The following is a 25296-nucleotide window of genomic DNA, read 5'->3' on the forward strand; positions in this document are numbered from 1 at the left end:
CATGGTAGAATTCTTAGCAATCTGAACAGCTCTTAACTTGTAAGATTTAAGGCTGTCACGGCGGTGACTATGAAGAAGGCAGTCTTTCGGAGGAACGTCGGTTAACACCACATATACACGGTGCCAAATCCCAGAAGACTGCTTTCTTCAGCTCTTAACTTGTTTCCTTCCACGCATTTTCAGGGATCTACCACAATTCACAGGCACTAAACTACTTGGCTTTTTATTAATCTGAGACTACATAGTAATATTACTTGTATTAGATACTGGGTACGGTAGCGTAGTTGCCTGAGACACTATGCTACAAGCCAAAAGGTCGTGGGTTCGATTCCTGATTAGGTAATTGAATTTTTTCAATTGACCTAATCCTTCCAGCGGCACTATGGCCCCTGGGGTCGACCCACCCTGTAACAGAAATGAGTAGCAGGAATATTCCTGGAGGTAAAGGGCGTCCGGCACGTAAGGCTGACAAGCTCACCTCCATCTGTGAACCGATTGCTTAAAAATGTGGGAGTCTCGACGTCTCACAACCCTCTGGGCCTCCACAGGGTCTGTTAAAGGGACAGCTTTATTTCTTCCTTTCCCCCCTCCACCCTCCGAAACCTCGTCTGAGATGCTTCTATTTGTCTTGGTTTCTTAGTGCCAATATTTCGCTGCCACACGTAAGCACATTGCACATCCTTCATTATATTTCTGGTCTCATGTTTCTCTGAACGTGTGCTCTATTAAATCCAGTTAATTTATTATATTTCTGAATATTCTCCTGCATATCCATGTTCATTTCCCTGTGCTGATACAGTCGCCAAGGCTGTTCAGGTACTATAATCAGAAAGTTTAACTAAAAAATAGAGGGGGAAGGAGGAAGACACGAACTGTACCATTCCGCTTTGGCGTTAAGGTTATTCTCGGTAAAGCTCTGCAAACAATGAACTTGCTGTCCTTCGCAGTGTTGCCACGAAGCTCATTTCCTGTTCCAGCAGCCACGCCGAGAGTCAGTGCTCCTCCGACGCGCACGGAAGGAGGCGGCTTTCGCTGCTCGGCCGACATCTAGCGTCAGTACAAGCAGGTGCGCAAGTTCCGTTACCTGTCGCCAAGGTAGCTGTATCGATGCTTCGTTGCCTGCTCCAGCAATCTCACGAAAGCAACACTTCCTAGGAGGCTGAAGATTTGTTATCGCATACTTGCGCCGCGTGACACTGGAAGACTGGATGTCTCATAAGCGATTCGTGTTTAGTGCTTGAAGCAGAAACCGGACCGTTACGCGTATCATGCAGAAAGAAGCAAACGAGATCCAACCGTCGCTACGTCTCTGCTATGTGTCACGACCATCTGCGGGTTATTGTGGGTTTCATCTGACCCGAACGGCATGGGACCCGTACCCGTGGGTCAGTAAGGTGGAATCAGGATCAGCTGCAGAGGCTGCAGGACTCCAGGCTGGAGACTGTGTGCTGGAGGTGAACGGCGAAGATGTACTGGGTCAGAGGGTACGAGAGGTCGCCTCCAGGGTGCGGGCGAAGGCTGACCGGGTGACGCTGCTGCTCTGGAACGCTGGATCGGACCCTCACACCGCTGCCTCCTATGTAAGTTTGGGTCACCAAGGGTGGGAACTGTTGTGAACTGCTGAGGTTATTTCGTGCGGATGAGACGAAAGGATGACCGATTGTGTACATCCTGGAAACACCGTAAACAACCGGACACAGAGTCCGTGGAGCTGAGTCTTCTTCGAGAAGCCAGCAGTTGCTCGATCACGTAAGAAATTCCCAGTATTTTATAGAACCTGACTGTTCAACACCGTCTTCACAAGAGGCCACCACTGGTCCCTATCCTGAGTCAGATGAATCCAATCCACAACAGAATATTCAGTTTCTCTAAGATCCGATTTAATGTTAGGTACGTAACTTATAGGGAGGCTACGATAGCACAGTCGGTACAGCGACTGGCTACGGGCTGGAAGACCGAGGGTTCAGAGTTCGAGTTCCGGTAGGGGTAAGAATTTTCTCTTCTTCTTGTCGTCCAGACCAGTTCTGGGGCCCACCCAGCCTCCTATGCAATGAGTACCAGAGGCTCCTTCTCTGGGACTAAAGCGGCCGGGGCGTCAAGCGGACCAATCCCCTCCAACTAGTGCCGAGGTCAATAGACGTGGATCTATACATCCGCTCTCCCATACACCTTCATAGTGTAGCGCTTGATTAGTTAAGTACAGGGACAAGCTTACGTAACTTAAGCCTAAAGTTATCAACGTCCACGTAATCAGACTGCTGATAATCAGCGGCGCTGGTTAGTATTTGAAACGCTCAGCTCAGAGACTTCAATGCCATTTGGAGAATCATGTTTCACAGGATATCTGAAGGATGTGACATAATTAGTAAGTAAAAGTATAAAGTAAAGTAAAGCTATCCCTGTACCAGGCCGTAGTAAGAAGGCTATTAAAATTGTTTTCGTCGGTTGTGTTATTCGCAATGAGAGATCAAAGACGTCTGTGTAGTCCTAAATGAAGCACCTTGACTGTGCTTAGTGGCTAGTTTAGTGCGCATTACCAATGATTACCTACCTACTCCTCCTGGTAGCATTGTAAATGTCAAACTACGTGGGGACAATGAAGGATTTAAAATAATTTCAAGAACTTGTGTTGTAATTGACTGTACTGTGAAAAAGGGAAAGAACAACAACGCTATGGATTAAAATGGTACATTACTCAGCATCAAAATGCTGCACGTTACTGATATCCATATATCATATGGAGAGTTATATCTTCTGGGATATAACGCCGTGTAGTCCGTTGAAATTCAACCGACGTTTCGGAGGAACATACCACCTCCATCTTCGGGGTAGAAGAATAAACCTATCAAAATACCAGAGCGAAAGCAGTTGGCAAGCCGACATATCCCCTAAGATAATACTCTTCAAAACCAGAATTACTGGGTTTCCGGACTTTGTCCATCGTCCGGTATTCTAGAAACTAGCAAACACAACGTTTCGCAAACTGGATCTGTTTCCGTTCTCAGCTGAGTGGGGAGACACCTACTCAGATGGGTCCCTTAGAAGGAGCTAACCTCAATTACTGGACTTGGTTCTTTCTAAGGGACCCAACACATCAGGTCTCCCCCCCCACCCGAAGACGGAAACAAATACAGTTTCCGAAAAGTTGTGTTTTAAGTCTTCTAGAATACCGGACGATGGACAAAGCCGAAACCCCAGTAATTCTTTGTGTTGCACACCATCGTCAGAATCTTTTAGGATCTCCACCATAACCACTCTGTGAGAACTTCAGATCCTACATACGTTATGATTTAATGTCTGACCCTTTTGACATTTTACTTGTGTTTTAACAATGACTTATCACGCCACTATTGTAAAAGCCGAATCCCAACGTCGTAAATTTTATTTATCTGGTAATTAATAGTTAATTTCTCTACTTTATGCATTCTTACAGCTCTTAATAATCTCTGTAATGCTTTGTGCAATCACCTCCACATGACGATCATCGAATTTGAACGAAGGGTGTCGAGAAAATGCCCACATTTTGCACAGTAAAGCTCCCCAGAGAGTTACAAAAAGGGCACGGTTACACTCAACCAGGATGCATTGATATTTCTGTACACTTCGTGCGGATCTCGTGCTGAAACCATTCTATTGCTGCAAGGTCGAGTTAGCGTGACCCTGAAACCCTTGCAGTTCGCCTTGAAACACAAGTACAGTCCTCTCCACACGTCCACCACACTGGCGCATTGCAGAAAAAGTGTGACGTTAGTTCACATCCGCAAGAATGTAATGATATCTCGCGTGATCCACATGAGCATTCATAAACAAACACAAATGACCGTCTAACTCCATCTAGTCTATTGTCTTGTATTGATTACATGCTGCAAAAACCCCGATATGTTTCTGTCACACAAGACCTTCTTCAAAGGGTGTACCAAGGAAACTTCACAACTCACACACCTACAAACACACACAAACGCTACATTTAAACTGCGCCATAAATTTTGTATCAAAGATTATAAGATTTTTTGAAGTTATGTTGCTTAATTAATTGAGCACTAATTAACTATATCGAAGTCTTATAACGACATTTGTAGCATTAAATCTGCCTGTTTTTATTCTATACAGCTAAGGTGGGATCCCAATGCTTTCTCTACTTGCGAAATGAAACATAGCTTATTTGCATATCTGCTTATCAGTTAAATTAGCGTTCATTTGTCTATAATCTGTCTAAATTTACATTTCAGTACACTCTCTAACACTACATGTTTCGGCCTCAAACGGCCATCTTCCGGGTTTTTTTTTTTACAGATATTCAATTAAGATTCTGTCGAAATTGTGTCAAAACTGATAAACTGTTTCACTGTTCCAATTCATTTTTAAAAAACACATTTTATAATCTTAATTTTAATTAAAATGAGATAAAACTCTTTTATAATTTGTTACTTATTGTTTTGCTTCACTGAGGGTGTAGTAATTTCCGTAAAATATAAGATGTTTTCCTTGGAACCTTGTTCCTCACGTTAGTTATCTGTAATTTATAAATTCCTATCTATATTCATGTTATTTTCTAATTATTATTATTATTATTATTATTATTATTATTATTATTATTATTATTATTATTATTATTATGTTGTTGTTGTTGTTGTGTTTGTTTACTTTTTGTACTCACTTTCTCCTGGTTTGTGTTTCCTCCTCAACGTCTCGTGTTGTCTTTAATAGCGCTGATGCGGTGTAATTGTTCCTGTATTTATATGTTCTGGTTGTGAGGAGTGGGGAGAGACTGGGGGGGTATAATGTTTTCTTGTATAATTTTGTATATTATTTCAAATATAGGGTTATGTGTTTCAATGTTTGTGTCATTCATATGTAAATATTCTTTACTAGTTTTGTAAATATGGTATTTCTCCAGTGTATTCAGATGTTTTCCTTTTTTCCCGTTGTTATGGTTTCCATAGTGTCTGTTATTGTGCCGTACCTGTGTCCGGTATTCAATATATGATTTGAATATCCTGAATTACTATTGTTACTTTTTATGTCGTGAATGTGTTCTTTATATCTGGTTTTGAATGTTCTCCCTGTTTGTCCAACATATTTCAATGGGCAATCTAAACATTTCATTTGATAGATTCCACTTTTATTATATTTATCCATTTGTGGCTTTGGTTTTAGTATATTTTGTATTGTGTTTTGCGTGCGGAAAGCTACTTATATTTTCGTATCGAAAAAGTTTTGTGATTTTTCTTACTTCTTTTCAATTATACGTAAAGGCTATTCACTTTGTTTTTTGTTGCTGTGAGTTTTCCTGTGTGTTTTGTTTTTGTTTCTTCTTGAGGGTGCTATATTGCTAGATAATTTTATGTCATATTCATTATTGTATAATATATTTTGAGTTGTGTTCATTTCTATGTATTTTGCTTTTCTCGTTATTGGGTATGTATATAATCGATTTATTACATAGTTTATGCGCGATCGTTTGTGTTCATGTGGGCGGCATGAATGTCTATAAAAACACTGAAGATGGCCGTTTGAGGCCGAAACATGTAATGTTAGAGAGTGTATTGAAGTGTAAAATAAAAAGTGTTGCAATTTAGACGGATTATAGACAAATGGACGCTAATGTGAACAGTTGCCACAGAATGCTGAAATACAGAATCCAGTTAAATGTTCGGTTTCATATGACTGAGGAAAGAAAAGGGTAAAATTGTCTCTGTAACAGTCCGTGGAGGTCCATAGGGCTGTGAGAGGTCGAGGGTTCCACATTTAATAGACACTCGGCTTACAGTTGACGGTCAGGTTGTCAAACTTACGCGCCGGGCGCACTTTATCCCCAGTAAAATTCCTGGTACTCATTTCTGTTACAGACTAATCGACCCCATGGTCATAGTGCGGTTGGAAGAATTCGGTCAATTAAAATCTCCAATTATCTCATCGGGAATCGAAACCGCGACCTTCCGGATTAGAGACAAAAAAGGAAAAGCGTCGGGCACTATCGTCCCTTCTGCATTCCGAGCACTAGACTTGGTGTTTTCAGGTTTCATTGTGTGGCTGTAATATACGATTACAGTCTCTTCAGTTGCACATATGTACAGAACCACTGGGATCTGCTCGTTTCCTGTGGCTGTAATACCGTCTCCTACACAGCTGCTTATACTCGTATATGCAGAACCACTGGGTTCTATTTGATGTTTCCGTGTAGTTGTAAGACACAGTCTCTTATACAGTTGCATATACACTACGTATACAAAACCATTGGGTTCTGTTCCATGTTCCGTGTGGTTGTATGGCACGGTCTCTTATGCAGTTGCATACAGGCAAAGAACCACTTGGCTCTGATCGTTTCTTGTGGCTGTAAGACACAGTCCCTTATACAGTTGTATCTATGTTCAGAACCATTGGGTTCTGTTCGATGTTTCTTGTGGCTATAAGATAATCTCCTATACAGTTGCACATGGAGAGAGAGCCACTGGGCCCTGCTTGTGGTTTCTTGTGGCTGCAAGAAACACTCACTTATCCGGCTGCCTGTTCATGTAGCCACTATGGTGTGTACTGCCCTTTATCGCATGCTATATTTGTAGCAGAATTAAAATATTAAAACGAACCGAAAGATTTAAATCTGTAATCTGTCGCTTAACAACTGTCAAAATATTATTTCCGTAGTATACAGCCAAATGTGTAACTGAATATACGAGGGATATCTGGAAAGTAAAGATAAAAATCCAGTAAAAAATGCAAGGTATTTTTTTTAGAACTGGCAGTGTTGCCGTGAGATAGGAACCGTATGACAGGGCTGAGTTCAATGGCCACAGTAACGGCAATGTTGTCCTCGCAGTGTGTGTTTAAAATGGCCGTGTCGATTCAGAATCTCGCCAAATGTGAGGTTCGTGCAGTAATTCGATATTTTCACGCGAAAGGAGACACTGGTGCTGAAATTCTTAGCCATCTTGTTTATGTTTACGTCGAAGATGTTATGAACAGGCAAAATGTGGCAAAATGGTGTCGTGAATTTGAAACGGAAAGAAGCGATGTTCATGATAAAATAAGGAGTGGAAGGCCATCCGTTATCACTGATGAAAACATTCATGGTGACTGACGTTTAACCATCGATGAACTTAATCAATAATGTCCGGAAGTGTCAAGAACTGTTCTCCATGTATAGGAGCGCAGGAGGGAGATGTCTACGAAGCTGGAATAAAAGAACTCGTTCCCAGGCTCACCAAGGGCATTGCGATCCATGGTGACTATGTTGAAAAGTAAATAAAGGTGTGTTGTAAAAGTGTTGTAAGTGAATAACAAAAGCTTTACAAATATTTTCTTGACATTGTATCTTTACTTGCCGGATATCTTTCATATCTTACAGAAATAGCTACTGTGTCAATGTATAGTGATTATTTTTCTTTATTTTACACAACTCTGACGCAACACTATAAAGACGATCTGCAGACGCTGAATCAGATATGAATGCATTTCCGGGTGTCAGATAAAACCTGTAATATGGTTGGATATATGACATTTCGTAACAAGCTTATTTTTTTTTACGGCGAAGAGTTCTTAAACCCATGCCGAACCCTCAAGTTGGAGGACCACCCCTTGTCGGCTATACGAGACTGCTTATTCAATATCTTCGCAGCTACTGGAGGCCGTCTTCTCCGTTCGCAACCTAAGGACGCGCCATGCCGCAGTGACAAGGGACGCGCCTAATTTCATAACTTGTAGTATTCGCCAAGTGTAATTAGAATAGCAAAGTGAATGAGGATGAAATGGGCAGGGTATGTAGGACGAATGAGGAGAGGCGGAATGCATACAGGTTTTTGGTGGGAAAGCCAGAAGGAAGGAAGCCACTTGTATTAGGGGGCACACACAGTAGCGTAGTTGGTTGAGACACTATCCTACAAGCCGGAAGGTCGCGGGTTCGATTCCCGATGTGGTCATTGAATTTTTTAAGTGATCTAATCCTTCCAACCGCACTATGGCCCTGGGGTCGAGTCAGCCTCTAACAGAAATGAGTACCAGGAAGATTCCTCTCACCCCTATTGGCCTTCACGGCCTGTTACAGGGACAGTTTTATCTTTACCTTTACCTGTTTTATTATTATTACCCATTCTCAAATCGATGTGACTGTATCAAGCAGAAAATGGCACTAATGTTCATTTAACGACAGTCATCCTTGCGCAGTGGCGTAGTTGGCTGAGGCACTATGCTACAAGCCGGAAGGTCGCTGATTCAGGTCCCGATGAGGTCAATGAATTTTTTTCAATTGACCTATTCCTTCCAGCCGTACTATAGCCCTGGGGTTCACTCAGCCTCTAACAGAAATGAGTTCCAGGAATATTCTTAGAATATTCTTGGGTGTAAAGGGCGGCCAGCGCGTAGGGCTGAGAACCTTTCCGCCATATATGCGCCGATTGTCTAGAAAATGTGGGAACTCAACATCTCACAACCCTATGGGCCTCCACGGCCTGTTACAAGGATACCTTTACTTTTACGTTTTACATCCTTGTAGGACTTCAAGTTATTTGTGACAAAGGTTCCCCTATTTCCTGCTGTATTACAATCATTTATCAAGAACTGCTACAGAACGGCAATTAGTTCCCAATATCCTTGCTTCAAAAGTGAAGAGAGAATTATAACATTACTCGACAGACGTTGTGAAGCCCAAATATATAACGAGCGCCTCCTACTGACTGTTGCAGATCTCCGGAAACGGAACGACGCCAGTAAGTTTGCAGCGTCTCTCAAGCTGTCTCCAGTCGGCTCTCCAGCTGCTGGAATGTCCTGTGTGTCTTGAGACGGTGCCACCGCCAGCATTTCAGTGTTGCAATGGGCATGTCCTGTGTGGCAGCTGCCGCACCAGGGCAGAGAAGTGCCCCGTGTGCCGAGTTAGCCTTGGTCCACGAGGAAGATGCCTTCTTGCTGACAAACTGCACAGTCTCCTGACCACAATGCTGAACCAAAGCAAAGAAAAGTGTGCTGCAAACACGAAACAACCGCAGAAACACCCTGCTCTGTACCTCAAGTCGCGTATAGCAACAGACTGCGTTCATGGAATAGATGATGAACAATCAAATCCAACAGCAGCAACGTCGAATGGGAATCCTTCAACACAAGACCTTCCTGATACTTCTTGCGAGCATGCACAACCAAAAGAAAATATATCACCTCATGGAAGAGGCAATGCTGCAAGTCAAAGCACAGCTAATGATGGGAACTCAAAACTTAACATTTCTCGTGTCGTGGTGAAAACTAAGGCTTCATCTGAAGAAAACATTACATTATGCACTCAGCAGTTACCGGATAGGCGGATCAGTCATCAAATATCCAGTTCATACATACAAAAGACAACACCCTTTCCTCTGAGAACACGTTCGTTTTCAGCAGGACAGATTCCAGTCGGAAGTGAGTCACTTCTAGGAAAGACATTCTGCGCTGAGGCTAATGGACTCTTGTTTCATTGCCCATTTCCAACGAAACCGGAGCCATACTGTTGCAGCATTGTAAACGGTCCACGGCCGCTCCTGCAACACCTGCGAGAAGTCCATCAAGGCCCTTTCGTTGAGTATTTCCTTCAGTTGTCGTCCTCTGGAGTAACAGTTCGTCTTCCGTTATCATGTTCCAAACCAGTGGCCGAGTCTTCCTTGAAGTCATTCACGGCTCACGGCGATCTCGTGTTTTTTGTTGAAGTGGCAACTGCAGCGACTACCGGACGCCGCCTGATATGGCTCTGGCTGATGGGGGATGCAGTGCAAGCTGAACGCTACCGCCTACGCCTAACACTGCCTGAAGGAGACACTCACACAGGACCCGTGTTCCCGCTGACTGCTTCTTGGGGTGACGTTGTGAACAGTAACTGTTGTGTGAGCATTGAGGAACGGCGTTACATCCATGGTAACCCAGAAGTTCAACTTGAGATTCTAGACGTAGGCTCAGCGAGAACCAAGCAGGACTCCATGGAGGACACTTCGACTCTTGCAAACAGTATCAGTGATCCCTGTAGCTCATACTAATTGTATCTTGGCCATACCACATGTCTCAGGGCCAATAATTTAATACTCTAAGACCTTATGGACACTGAAATTGAATGGGACATATCAGCTCCTGATCTATGCTGAGCCAGTGAATTATTTGGGAGGGGGCATGAATATCAACCATGAAGAGAAAGCAGGAGTTCTATTAGACGCTAGTAAGGAGATTAGTCTGTAACTAAACGCAGCGAAAGCTGAATATGGTATGTCGATGTATCGTCACCAAATGCAAGACAAAATCTTAATATAAAGACACTTTTTACATCCGCTAAATGTGTGGTAAAGTCCAGTTATTTGGGAACCGTAGCATCAAATCAAAATTTGATCCAGGAGGAAATTAAGAGCTGGTTATATTCGGGTAATGCTTAATACCGTTCAGTTCAGAAGCGTGTTTTCTCGTCTGCTGTCTAAAACGGAAAAATTAAAACATGCAACTACAATTTTGTCTGAGTGTGAAACTTGGTCTCTGACAAGAATAAAAAGCATGGACTGCGGGTGCTTGAGAACAGAGTGGGGGGGATGTTTGAACCTAAAAGGGATGAAGAAATACGAAACTAGAGGATGTTCCATATAGAAGCTTGATAATTTATATTTCTTGTCAAATATTATTACTAGAACTATCAAATCAAGGAGGAAGAGATGGACAGGTCATGTAGCACTCACTGGAGAGATGTACATTCAGAATGTTTGTAGAAAGGCCTTAAGGAAAGAAACCACTAGTAAAACCGAGGCTAGGAAGGAGGATAAGAAGTAAGGAGTGAGTGTGAGGGCTGGGTTCATCTGACTCGAGACAAGAACCAGTGGTGGACGTTTCTAGGCGCGTGGTTATGAATTTTCGGGTTCCACAAAATGCTGGGAGTTTCTTGAGTAGCCGAGAAACAGATAGCTTCTCAGGAAGGACTCAGCTTCATGGAGTTAAGTCAGATGTTTAAGAAGTGAAATAAAAACAAATATCGGATAGACAGAATTAATTCTTAAAAACTAACGCCACGAAATGCAGACCTTCTAAAGAAGCTGATGGCCGCTCAACATACCCTCCCTTTTCGGAATTTATATATTCATTACCGTGTTCACAGGAGCCTGTCATGGGCCAGTAGAATCCAATTTACATCTTCACCCCTATTCTCTTCACAATTTATTTAAATAACATCTTCCCACCGCCATCTGGATGCCTAGATTTCTCGACTATCATTTTGAGGTTTCCCATTTAACATATTCTGTCAGCTGCTCACCAGCCCAACAACTGCAGACCGTTAAGTTGCTAATTTCTGCCATATATAGCCATTGCTTGTACAGTGTTGCACATGTGCGCCAACATGCACCTTGTGATTAAGGCACGACAGATGAGCATTCTTCATTTCTACTTATCTACATATAGGCCTACTGCGGATCACATACATACACGGGAGAGTCAGTAGATAGATCACAGACAGATATAAAACATAGAACATGTGATATTTGAACACGGGAAAAGTATATATTTCTCGACATATCCTCCACCGACACTGAAACACTTGTCCCATCGCTTTACCAGTGCATCGAAACCCGCAGCGAAGAAGTCTTTTGGTTGTTGTCTCATCCATTTCCGCACCTCTTCGTCAACAGCAAAACGTTTGCCACTAAGGTGGAACAGCTTTACGCGACAAACACTTCCCACCGTGAACAGGAAACATTTCTTCACGGATAAATATCTTTTGCAGAGACCTTTTGTCCACAAAAAAAAAACGCACGCGGTAGCGTAGTTGGTTGCTGCACTATGCTACAAGCTGGTAGGTCGCGGGTTCAAGTCCTGATGAGGTCATTCGATTTTTTTAATTGACCTAATTCTTCCGGTCGCGCTATGGCCCTGGGGTCGACTGAGCCTCTGACAGGAATTAATTAAATAATTAAGGCTAACAACCTTACCGCCATCTTTAAGCCGATTGTCTAGATAATATGGGACCCTCAACGTCTCAGAACACTATTGGCCTTCACGGCTTGTTACAGGGATAGCTTTATTTTATTATTTTTTTTTTTTTTACTTTACTGTCGTCAAACATTTCAACCTTTTCACATTTGTATTGCGATACTGCCCAGTGCCCTCACTATTAACTAGAAGTGAACATAGGCAGGCCTTTACTGCGTCCAATTGTAGACTGATCCAGTCTAGCACTCACAGAGCTTCTGCGTCCCTCTCCAAGGAAGCAACACCAAAGCAAACCTCAGAAGCTGATGTGTTCCTTTCGGTTCTAGTCCCTCTCGTGTGTTATGTTAACCTTCCTATTGGTATGTCACGAAGCGAAGTCGAATAGTAAAGGTAATAATGCATCTCCTTGTTTGAGGCCATTCTGAATAGGAAGTCGCTGAGCTGGCCGCAGTTTTATGAAGGAACAAACTGTGTCTGTAGAGACTATTCAAACTTCTTTGTCGCCATTTTCTCTCTAAACGGAAAACATCAATATGGCAATCGAGCGACATTTCCTTCTCTTATTTTTTATTTTATGAAAATAACTGGTGACAAAATTCAATTCTTGCGCTCGTATTGTACTAGGAACAGTGCGATTGGAAACGTCCTAACATGAAGACGGTGCGAACTTGTAAGATTTTGTCGTGAGTGATGAACAATTGTATTCAGACACATGAAGTTTCTATACGATTGAAGATTATAAAATTATCTACCAATTATATTTGATGAATGTTCTGTATCTTGAAACGTACTGAACATTGACAGGGCATAGGCGGTCTAGCAATTACTTATTTGAGTCTTGAATATTATTCTGAGTTTTCACCTCTTCGTGGAAACGTGACCTGCGATTATTCATATTAAAAAAAAAAGATGTCCCTAGGCGCCTGGTCTCAATGTGTCTTGCCATGCACAACTGCGTGCTGTTTGCTCCAACTGTCACGTTTCTTGGCAGCAAACTTTTGTGGGGCCCCCATTTTCGTTAAACAATTATTTTACCATTTTTCTATGGCAGTTTGTGGGAGGGTGATTCTTCGACTTTGCATTGCCGTGATCCACTCTAAGACTGCTCATGGCAGCTTAGGCTATGACTCTGGGATCAAGCCCGGACTATCATGGACCCTGTCCAGAAGATAGTGGGTTGCCTTACCAATTGGTGCCTTCCGCACTGGCCATTTTGAGATTATTTACGGGAAATCTGGCGAATCTCCACTTCTGTAATGATGAGGAACAGCTGGCCATACTGCCCCATTATCCCTGTTGCGGTGCAGGTTTCCATCCAACCAATTGCCGCACGCCGCACACTAACTTAATGGAGCTGAGCCCTTCTTGAGATGCCGCCGGTCGTTCAGCTATTCAAGAACTTCCCAGCATTATATGGAACCCGAAGGTTCATTACCGTATTCACAAGAGCCCTCCATTAGTCCCTATCCTAAACCAGATCAATCCAGTCCATATAACCCCATCCTACCTCTCTAAGATCCATCTTAATATGTTCTGAAAGAGCTAATCACCTACTTTCCTGTGATACAACACGGTCCGCATGGGCTTGCAACATTTATTCTATTGCGTGTATATTCTTTGCAGCGGGAGCGTGTTTACTGAGCCGTTGCTTAGCAACGATAGGAGGATATGCATACAGATATACAAACTTTAGATTTAGTCAGTGGTCTGGAGGCTCCCAGAGTTGTCAGAAAAATATGGTCGTGAGGTCCGTGGGACTCGGAATCAAGAATGAATGTGCTGCCTGTTTGCTAAATTGCTGCTGGTCCTGTCAGCGCAGTGGTTCTTGGTTCCGAATGCCACGGGGCTCATCACTAGATTATACTGTCTGACGGCTATGTGAGCCTTCAGAACTCTACTGTGCCGGTGAGGTCCAGTAGTGCTTTACATGGTCGACCGACTTACGACCTTGGTTAGCAGTCAGTCGCAGCGCGTATAAAGGCACGAGTTCGATGCCTTAACTACCGAGTCGTTGCCCAGAAATGACCGAATCCGCACTATTCCTGCTTTCAGGCGTCATGCCATACGCCGCATGTATACCTATGTACGATAGAATAAGAAGTTTCTGTTTAAAAGAAACCACATGAGTCTAATGCAGCAGCCATGAGTAGTTGCTTAAACAGAAACAGGAAGCAAGTTGAATGCTTTCTTTGAGATCAATTGCGACTGTTTTGAAGACGCTTCCAGATATGTAACCAGAGCTCCAATACCACAGCACTACTGGCGAGTGTTCTTCATACGAACACAAAGATGCAGGTGGCACATGTGTTCCTCGCCCTTCGATTGCGATATCTGGACCACACTCACCGAATGTGTCGCTCACAATTGTAATGATGGGGCAACCTTCAGTGGCATGACGCACATCGCCAGTTTCATTAAATATACAGTAGTAGCTTTATAATAAACTCAAGGGCAACATTTGAAAACTACAAATTTCAGTAAACTCTCGGGAGGGAAACACCAGGAATACAGTTTTAAATCCGAATGCACGTGTTTGTTTGGACGTTTCGTGTTCAAGCGGACGCAGAGACCAGTCCGGAAGTGCAAACCAGTGTCTTCTTCCTGCGCTCTTGTTTCAGGATCAGGCTATGTACCATCAACTGTGACATCGTATGACGGCAGGAAGCGACCGTAGCCTATTTTAACCTCTGTCACAATTCCAGACGTCAGCCAGGCACGCAACTCTAGTCACTAACTTGAAATGACGTAAATACGCAGTCCATGATAATCCCCTGTTCCATTATCGCACATATCAGGCTATTTCTTGTTTCTTAAAAAGCGCGACATGAATTGGTGCTATACTCCGCCCTCTCTAGAGAAGGCGGAAGTTCTTGAGTCATCGGTGAAAGTGCCATCAGTGGGTGAAAGTTCCTGTGCGACAGCACGTAATATCTGCTCCACTTTCAAGAACACAATGGATTACAAAAATAATTGCGTAATCCAGCGATGTAACGAAAATTTGTATTGCGTGCCGTGAATCTGGGTTTCGCACCGCGGATTTGGTCGCAAGGAAATCGAGATAACCGGAAGTACAAGCGCTGCGCCATCTCCCTGTGGTGTATCAGTCGCCGCGAGGACGTGGAACCTTCTCAGTAACAACGTGCACTCAAATCAGATCTGCCGACAATGAACAGTTGGCTCAAGCGGCACGATTTCCGATTTCTACTCGAGCGGTACCAGGTTCAAATCTCGATTGGGACTCCGAGCGTCCTGACTGAGGTTTTGCATGGCTCTCTCCAGTCTCCCTAGGCAAATGGAGAGATAGTGAGCCAGATTATGCCATTACCACGGATTAGATTCCCGATGAAGCCATTGGATTTGTTCAATTGACCTAATCCTTCCAGCTGCACCATGGCCCTGGAGTCGACTCAGCCTCTAACAGAAATTAGTACCAGGAATCTTCCTGGAAGGTAAAGGGCAGCCGGCGCATAAGGCTGACAACCTCACCGCCATCTATGAGCCGATTGTCCACAAAATGTGGGAACCTGAACGTCTCTCAAACCTATGGACCTCCACAGCCTGTTACAGGGTTACCTTTGCTTTAACTTTATATCTGGAACACACAACAGGATGCAACCAATGGAGATATGAGCGGACTGCAGCTTCACTCCACGGACTGTTACAGGGATAGATTTTCCTTTACCATCCTACCATTCGGCGCTGAGGGCTACCGAGGGCGTCATTAAATGAACAAAAAAAAATGCAATCGACAGACTGAAATGCAAAGATTTACATACGATTTGAACTTCTCGTTGCGAACGAACACAATGAACCATCTTCCCTACAGATCAGTAACGCGAATTTCATCCATAGAGAATCAGACCCAGCATGAGGCAGCCAAATGGGCTATCTGGGAGGTTCAAAAACAAATAACTCTGAATTCATATTTGAAAATTCCCTTCTTTCTTTTTGAACAAGCAAGAGTTAGCGAACATTTTTACTGTCCGTACTTTTCAGTGCTGATATACAATGTCCATTCGAACTGTGCAAGTACAGTCACAGTCACTAATTCTCACAAGGAATGTAACTAAGTCTCCAACAGTTCTCACCGTCACACAACCGTTGTCTCATTTTTACCACAAGAAATTACCTTAGTGTAACAAAACTTTCGAATATCTAGCAGCCTTCCGGATGGGGGAAGGTGCAGATGGTTGGCTCCCCCTCCCCTTCCCCCTGACTTGTGGCCGTGATCATCTACAACACAACACTTAAAACAAGTCCTCAAATGTACGAGGTCTCCGTCTCAGTTTACACAGCGACCATGTTGGTACAACTTGAGGCAGGTGTTGCGACTGACCTTCAAACTGTACTTAATGAAAACCAGCTTTCTCCGCCTGCGAGAAGTAAAAACAAAAACGAGTCGCTAACTATCCACCGACTTCTGCAGCGTCCTCCGCACGTAACAGTATCCAAGCAGTCTGATCGATTTCGATAAACTCAGCACGGTGGAGCTACACTAAACATTGCCGAGTCTCTTCGATTTCAGTTGAGTTTGCATCATTTTAAGGGCTGCCTTGCGACAGACTTTGACAAAACGTTTTGTATGCTTCATATTATTATACGAGTATTAGTTTAGACGAATTTAATTCAGTTTAGTTTATTTTTAAGAGTTATTTCACTAAGGACTTAAATGAACTTGTGTGTGCAACGCCGGAGTCTTCTGGCAGACGCGTATGCGATTTATATCCAGCATTCTCTCGTGTCCAGCAGCACACAGCACTCCTCACACATGTATTGTACCTCATGGGGCTTCCATTCATTTTAATTCCCTTTTTACGACTCACACCGCGAAAAGTGGGTAAACAGTTTTTGTTGTATTCATTACGTGTTACAGGTGTCTATGCAGTAGATATTGTGGCACGTATATGCATTGCCAAGTAACAGATGTGTAAACAGGCGACAATACAACTGCCGTTGCTAGAGAACAGCTATGTGGACAAGTTGGTTCCCCGGCAACGAGAGAACATGAAATAATGGAAGAGACGTTTTCTGTGCTGCCCTTGCCGAGGCTATGTGACGAGGACTAATGGTTCAGTTGAGTGAGTGCCCCCATGGGGGCGGGTTCGAGTTGCTGGAGGCGACGAAAAATGAACCTAATGCCTGGGGTTATAACTGGCCCACCCTGTTCCTGGGGGACATAAATACGGGGACTTGGCCCTCCAGGTGGGGGGAGTCTCGAATATGAGACAGTAAAATATGGTCATGAGCCCCTCTAGAGCGAAATGTTACATACATCAAACACAATATTTACAAAAATGCACTCTCTTAACTCAGTTCTTCCAATTTCAAATTTTCGTAATTCAGTTCTTTATAATTACGTCTTCAAGGGCCCTAAGTACTTGTGGCCACTTCCACTCCGAAAGCGTAGTTTGATCCTTAGTTTAACCGTCCATAAAATCCAGAATCGTGACTGATCAGTCTCCTCGGGGCGTGAAATTCATCAGCAAACACTTTCAAATAAGCGTTCCCGTTCTCTGCAATTTCAGATACTGTTTTTGTTGCGTGCACATTTAACGTCCCTAGGATCCTGAACTCAGGCGCGCACGCACACACACACACACACACACACACATCACCTTCGGAATATAACGTTTGTGGGGCAGGCCATACAAAGAGAACTGTATTCCCACACTAAAACTGATTTATAATGTCCCAAATATATAATTACGGCAAAATTCGTAAGAACAGCTCGTAGTTCCCACTGTCACGATCCTATTGCCGTCTCGTTACCACACTTGCTTTAACACATGGGAAGGTTACGTACTCATTTTCGGTACGATTCCAATGCTTTTCCCACTGAGGAAGTCTACGAACAGTTTCAGAAAGTAGTTCTGTTATACTCGTACACGCCACACAAATGTGTACTTACAGCCATTGCCCACTCGCCAGTTAAGACACCTCTGAGCGTTCATTGTAATGTGGTGCAATGCGATGTCTTTATATCCCAATTTAACCATGATGAAAGCAATGATATGTAACGTTACTTGACACTCGACACGTCCAAACCAATTAACATTAACAACGATTTACAATATTATATTTCAGCATCCTGTTACACTCACACAATATATATGGACAAATACTGTCTTAAGTGCAACAATTTTATTGTAGTTTTTACTTCTTTTTCCTCCTCCACACTACATGTTTCGGCCCTAAATGGCCATCATCAGGTGTGTATCACTCACGTAACTGTTACACTGCTTGTTAAAAATGTAAAAATCCCAGTCTTTCTAATTGTATAAAATCTTTGTTAATCTACACGCGTCGATTTGATTTTTAAATTAGCACTTTTTAAACCTTAATTCAAGTTAAAATGTCTATAAGATATTTGTTCTCTTTCTTTTTCAAAAAAACAAGAAGTGGCCGCTGCAGCACCGTAGATATAGGGCATGTACCCTGAAAAATTTTAATTTGAAAAAGAAAGAGAACAAAGATCTTATAGACATTTTAACTTGAATTAAGGTTTAAAAAGTGCTAATTTAAAAATCAAATCGACGCGTGTAGATTAACAAAGATTTTATACAATTAGAAAGACTGGGATTTTTACATTTTTAACAAGCAGTGTAACAGTTACGTGAGTGATACACACCTGATGATGGCCATTTAGAGCCGAAACATGTAGTGTGGAGGAGGAAAAAGAAGTAAAAACTACAATAAAATTGTTGCACTTAAGACGGTATTTGTCCATATATATTAACAACGATCTCTGTTATCATGCCTGCAGTTATCTTTCGCGCGCAAGGCCTGTAAGTGGCGCGTCCAGTGGTCGTCTGTTGAACTTCCAGGAAGGTCATTGTCATCACAACCCCATTCTTAATAATTCCTTTCTTACGAGGGTTGTAATGGACAGATAAGTTCTCCTGGACTCGAACCCATGCATGCAAGAGCAAAATCAACACCTTCCCCTGGTCTGTCTCTCCAGGGGGAATATCTTTTGTTTTATCAAGTTTTTCTGTAATTTGGGAGAAACAGGATGTGACGGACGGACGTGATTCGCGTTACACCTCGAATCACATGTAAAACACAATGCGTCCCCGTTACAAAACCTAGCCCACTAGTTCTATTTAGGGAAATAATCACTGTTCATGCTTGCAATAAACAGTAAACCCTCGCTAATCCGGTTACAATGAATCCGGATCGAAATATGGAAAATAAACAATGTCGTTCACATTTGAGCAGATACTTTAAGAGACACATGGAATATAAGAAGGCAGATGAGTCACTTGTCTGTTCAGACAAAACTTTACAGTTTCTTTAAACCTGCAGTATTATGTTCAAAAACAAGGTAATGAGTCTTCTATCGATTAAAAAATATTGTTTCTTGCGGCTTTTAAATAAAGCTCTGCAGTAATATTTTTTTATTTATTTTCATCAGCACTACATTTTTTTTCCTTGGCACTATAGTCCCATTGGGCCTAGTCCTACCTCCATGAACTTCTCCGTTCACTTCGGGTTTTCTAGATCTTACACATTCGGTAGGACTCCTTGGGCGGGTGATCAGCTCGTCGCAAGGCCTCTACTGTACACAAACATCCATGCCCTGAGTGGGATTCGAACTCACGATCCCGGCTTCCGAGCGAGCAAAGACAGTACATGCCTTAGACCGCTCGGCTACCGTGACTGGTCGGCACTACTTACATCATTAAATTTTCCATTTGCTTGTGTGTCTTCTTGTTATCTTCTAGGGTTACCTTATCTTTCGCTATTCTGGATTATCGCTTAATCCGGATGACCTCCCCCTTCCATTACTTCGGATTAGCGAAGGTTCTTTTTTCTTTGGCACTACAGCCCCAGTGGGCCTAGGCCTACATCTATGAACTTCTCCGTTCACTTCGGTTTTTCTAGATCTTACACATTCGGTAGGACTCCTTGGGCGAGTGATCAGCTTGTCGCAAGGCCTCTACATGTACACAAACACAGAAAAACGCACACACACAAACTAAACATCGATGCGCTGAGTGGGATTCGAACCCACGATCCCGGTTCCAAGCGAGCGAAGACAGTACATGCCTTAGCGAAGGTTTACTGTACTAAAATCCACTCTGTGGAAAGAATGTAGCGCATGTAACATTAAAGTTGTCGATATGTGCAATTACCACTGTGCTGTAAACAGTTATATCCAAAAAATGTGTTCCGTGCATTCAAAGCATGGATGCCGCAAACTAGTTATGTGTATTGTGGCGTGAGGTCGTCCTATACCGCTGTTTTCAAGTGAACTTCTGCGTTATGGGCCCGCCCGATCTCATGGGAAGATAATCCAGCTCGTTTTATCGAGTGGGTAGAAGGTACACCGCTGCTTTCAAGTGAACTTCTGCGTTATGGGACGGCCCGACATGATGAGAAGAGAGTTCCACCCTTGTCACTGAGTGGGTAAAAAGTAAAGTTGTCCCTGTGCTTAACTGATTAAGCACTACGCCATGAAGGCGTATGGATGAGTGGATGTATAGATCCATATTTTCTTGACCTCGGCACTAGCTGGAGGTGAGTGGTCAGCTTCACGCCCCGGCCGCTTTACCCCCGGGGATAGAGCCTCCGGTACTCGTCGGATAGGAGATTGTGTGAATCCCAGAGCCGGTCTGGACGACGTGAAAAAGAGAAAATTCTTGACTCTACTGGAACTCGAACTCCGACCTCCACCCCCACGGTCGTCCAGCCCATAGCCAGTCGCTATACCGACTACGCTATCCCGACCCCTTTTAATGAGTGGGGGACAGTCATGAACTGTCTTCGTTCGCTCGAACACTGCGATCGTGGGTTCGAATCCCACTCAAGGCATGGATGTCTGTATTGTGTGCGTTAATTCTGTGCTTGGGTAGAGGCCTTACGACGGGCTGATCCCGCGTTCAAGAAGTTCTACAGACTGTGTAAGCATCAGGAACCTGAAAAATCGGCCAAGGCCCTAGGAAGGGCTGTAGAGCCATAATAATAAAAAAACAACAAAAATCCCACATTTGTGTTCAAAATTTGCTTCCGATCAACTTCTTTTCCTCGACGGACAAACTGAGATCGCTATCCTGAAATAGTGCAAAGCACGCTGAGGAGAAGAGGGCTGCAAAATATAAATCAGTTTGGTTTCCTTGCACGTCAGAGCACGGTAATTCGATGTATGAAGTATAAGGACCACGTGGCCATAAATTTCGTAAACAGTGTATTCAAGACTGATGTATTGTTGTACTTCAAGAAAACATTTGTTTTGATACAACATGGCATCCAGACTTACAAAAATTATTAAAATTACAATTTTCAGCCAGCATTATGAAAATTATTAGCTATTTTTATCCAAAAAAATTAAAATATCGTATCCCGAGCTGTTCCGTTGTATTAAAAAATCGTATTTCTTTCGCATTAAAATAAAGCATCAGAACAATATAAATAATTACCTTGGTGAAATTCGTGCCTTTTTTGAACCATCTTTTGTTCGTCTTCAGGGACTATCCACATCACATAGCCTCTTCCAGTTTCCATGAATATTGTGACGTGACGGCTGAAAGCCGGAATAGTGGAACCAGAGCCAGACTCCCGTTGATGAGCAATGGAGCGAACGTATATCAGCGAACGAGTCGTTACCAGGTAACAAGTTGCTAAACACAAGATTTCAGCCAACAGGACAACAGAGGCAAATTAAATGTTCAACGTCGTGTCTTCTATGCGGGCCGACTAGCAGTTACGAAAGGCAGTGGATTCTGGAATTGAAGAGTAGAAGCAGAGAGATCAGCCCACGATTAGTGAGAAATTCGTCAGACAGAACTTATTCAGGATTTCAATGCGTGAGCTGTTATAATCAACTGTAATTGCAATATAGGCGTACAATACGTCCAATGACCAAATCTAGAACCCACTGTTATTAGTCACGTAACTCCTTTTTACATGAGAATATATACAGTAACATAAGAAAATAACATTAATTGCCGTAATAGGAAGGTATCAATTTCTCTGTTACACCCCTTCTAAAATTGTGTTAAAGTCATGGTAAAAACTTTCAACAGAAGCTTACAGGTGTTCAGCAAATCCATGGGCTATCCACCAGCATTACACCCCATCTGTTTAATAGGCCTTTCATTAGTGCTGCTGTTTTGATCAAAATTATCGCTTTCCAAGTTTCCTGGTTGATATGCATATGAATGCTGATATATGGATGACACGATACAGTGCACATAGAAATCCCTGAGCTAACTGACTTCCTGTAAACATCAATTTATTTGTGGTCAGCTTCTCTGTTAATTGTTTAGGTTAAAATAACTGTTTTAGGGTTGCCTTAAAATTCGACTGTTAGCAAACTCGGTGCGTTATTAAATACTAGGCTGATCAGTTCAAGTTCTTTCTTGGCATTGTCCTAGATAATTGCAAGTCCTCAATGTATCTGCTGTACTATACAATTAGTTAGGATTTAATGAGTTCCTTCTCCGAATTTCTGATGATGTCTGGGATGTCAGTTCTGATCCAAATTTAAATTAAAAGGGCTGCCTTTTCTTTACAGGTTAACGTATCATAATTGCGTATTATCTTTCATAAATACAAGTTATTTAGTCAATTCAGATACGTCAGTTCGCTGGCAACGTTTATGGACTCTTCAGTATTAAATTCATTGGGCAATGAATTCCTTAGTTTGCTGTGTCCAAGAGTAGTGCAACAACAGCGCAAATTCTAGACTGTACAGACACGCCTGTTTTTGAACAACGCGTTCCTTTTGCGCGACGCCCAATACACTAGCGCAGTTTCAAAGCTTCCGTTTCATTCGTTGTTGCATTTCCTACGTCCTTCCATTTTGTAATCGTTTCCAATTGGTTTTTCTTCCAAGATGATCTAGACTCGTTATTTATTATTTGTCATACACCGCACGAGGTAGCGTAGTTGGTTGACGCACTATGCTACAAGCCGGAAGATCACGGGTTCGATTTCCGATGAGGTCATTGGATTTTTCAAGTGAATTATTCCTTCCAGCCTCACTATGGCCCTGGGATCGACTTAGCCTCTAAGAGAAAGTAGTGCCAGGAATCTTACTGGGGGTAAAGGGCGACGGGCATGTAAGACTGACAACGTGACCGCCATCTGTGAGCCGACTGTCTAGAAAAAGTGGGAGCCTCGACGTCTCACAACTCTATGGGCCTTGACGGCCAATTAGAGGGACAGTTTTACCTTACCTTTACCATATACAGTCAATTAAAACATATTTAGGTTTGCTCTTTACTGAAAATTTTGTGGGTGTCTGTTTTTTATGCTAAAAACTAAACTTTAGCTCAAGTTTGTTGTCTGTGGTTCTATATGCCTTTGAATATTTCGTACTTTAAGGTTTTTGTAGCTAACCGTATTGTAGATTATTACATTGTACGTTACAAATATGGCTGTATACACAGTATGTCCAGGTTCTGTTAGGACTATGTTCATTAAAAATACAAGACGTGAATTATTTTCAAAATTTCACTCTTTTATCCAAAATAGTCTCCTTCTGAATCAATTCATAGCTGGAATCGATTGAAAAGTTCCCAAAAACAGTCACTGTATTCCTAATAGGCCTGGACACACCGTATATATTTATATATATTTAAACTTTCTATGTTTGGAAGTTCTAACGTTAAAACGTTCATTTACAAGGGTACAAATGGAATGAACAGAATTTGTAATGTAAGTAACGAAATATTTAACAATTTGTAATTATCGGTACATTTCTAGGCAAAGGAAATTTAAAATTTTACCACGTCAATGAATCAACACGGAACAATACAGTAAACGGCAAAATCATGGAAACGGTGTTCTCTATGCGGTTAGTGCTGGAGACTTATAAATTGGAGTGAAATACGGTAATATGTTGCCCGTGTGGGTGCGGGTTCGAATACCTCCACCGTGACCCTGCTAGTCGTAAGGAGACGAAAAGGGAAGTCTAAAATTTGAGACAGTAATATATGGTTTCGAGTACCAAGGGATTCGGACCCGAGAAGGACTGCAGTGGCAAGGACCAGCAGCATGTACAAGAGACAGACCCGTCCTCTCGTCAGAGAGAGCGCCCACAAAAAAACAAGACCGCAACTGTCAAACAGTAATAAAGATCTGGTCGTAAGCCCCAGATGGGTGCTTTATGCCAAGACAGACTGGCCGACTGACCGTCGGTCTTAAAATGAGACTCAGACTCAGGTAATAAATGCACTGCCGTTGTAGCGGAAGCTACTGGAAACAGGACATAATCCGCTGTACTTAGCCTGTAATGACAGAGGCCTGTATATACGTATTTTATATACATATATTAACATGTAAAATGTAAATATCCTTTACATTATGACAAATGACTTACTATTACAGACAATTACCCTGGCATAAGACAGACCCATCTTCTCCTCAGAGAGGGACCCCATCAAAAACAAGACCGAAATTGTCAAATAGTAATACATATCTGGTCATAAGCCTCAGATTGGGCTCGACACCAAGACAGCCTGACTGACTGATCGTCAGTCGCAATATAACTTCGACTTTGGTAATTAATGCGAGGTATAGGGCTACTGCAATTCCACTCTTTAGTGTATCAGGCAATGCTATAGGCAAGCTGGCATCGTATGACGTCACACACTTAAGATGTCCGCTGGTAATAGTCGTGCTGTGTATATGAGAGTGTGCAGGAAAAGGAAGCGGTTAGAAGGAGATAATCGTAATAATGTACCCAAACGAACAAAGTTACGTGCCGAACTACAGCGTGGATATTCAGAAACACATACAAGTCTATGCTGAAAACATGCGTAATTAAAAAATCCCCGCAAATGTGGACAATTTATCCTGTATGAACTACGTTTCATACTTTAGCTATCATCGATCTATCTTGAGCACAACCAATCACCAAGATCCTCAGCTCATTAACGTAACTACAAGCTTAACGAAATGTGGACAATTTAACCTGCATGAATTACGTTCATACTTAGCTTACATGGACCTGTCTTGAGCGTCTTGAGCACTACCGATCAGCAAGCTCCTCAACTCACTGACGTAACTACAGAACTGAACGAAATGTAGACAATTTATCCTGCATGAACTACTTTTCGTACTTTAGCTATCATAGACCTATCTTGAGCACAACCAATCTTTGACGTGACTACAAACTAAACGCTTTGGGTAATTGAAATAAATAATGTACAGTACGATAGTAATGTTTCAATAAAGCTGTAATTGTAACGTACATAATAGATTTTTTTCATTACAAATCCCAATTTCACTATGTTTTCAATGTTAAACCTGGGAGCCAAGGTTCCCCAGTCACTTTCTTTCTTTCTTTCTTTCTTTCTTTCTTTCTTTCTTTCTTTCTTTCTTTTTTTTTTTTTTTTTTTTTTGTACTTTCCCCTTACACATGTAAGACACTGGCAT

At 42.4% G+C, this 25296-nt stretch overlaps 1 protein-coding gene and 1 long non-coding RNA gene across 2 annotated transcripts in view; one reads left to right on the forward strand and one right to left on the reverse strand.

Annotated features, from left to right (window-relative positions):
* The window catches only part of LOC117282716, a 52746-nt gene extending 27654 nt beyond the window's left edge, over nucleotides 1-25092 (reverse strand). The window contains exon 1 of the long non-coding RNA XR_004513562.1: nucleotides 24863-25092. This is a non-coding gene — a long non-coding RNA (uncharacterized LOC117282716). The remainder of the gene's footprint in view (nucleotides 1-24862) is intronic.
* LOC111869512 lies at nucleotides 1000-11732 on the forward strand. The gene is made up of 2 exons (XM_023861089.2): nucleotides 1000-1580; nucleotides 8679-11732. Exons 1-2 carry the CDS (start codon nucleotides 1269-1271, stop codon nucleotides 9987-9989), a joined length of 1623 nt encoding a protein of 540 aa, XP_023716857.1. The 5' UTR covers nucleotides 1000-1268; the 3' UTR covers nucleotides 9990-11732.
* Nucleotides 25093-25296: the final 204 nt, after the last annotated feature.

The sequence above is a fragment of the Cryptotermes secundus genome, unplaced genomic scaffold (genome assembly GCF_002891405.2).
Source record: "Cryptotermes secundus unplaced genomic scaffold, Csec_1.0 scaffold10, whole genome shotgun sequence".
Lineage (NCBI taxonomy): Eukaryota > Metazoa > Arthropoda > Insecta > Blattodea > Kalotermitidae > Cryptotermes > Cryptotermes secundus.

Coding starts and splice junctions, on each gene's coding strand:
- LOC111869512 (XM_023861089.2), top strand. CDS start 1,269: ATGCAGAAAGAAGCAAACGAGATCCAACCGTCGCTACGTCTCTGCTAT. Junction 1,581..8,678: donor CTCACACCGCTGCCTCCTAT/GTAAGTTTGGGT, acceptor TGACTGTTGCAG/ATCTCCGGAAACGGAACGAC.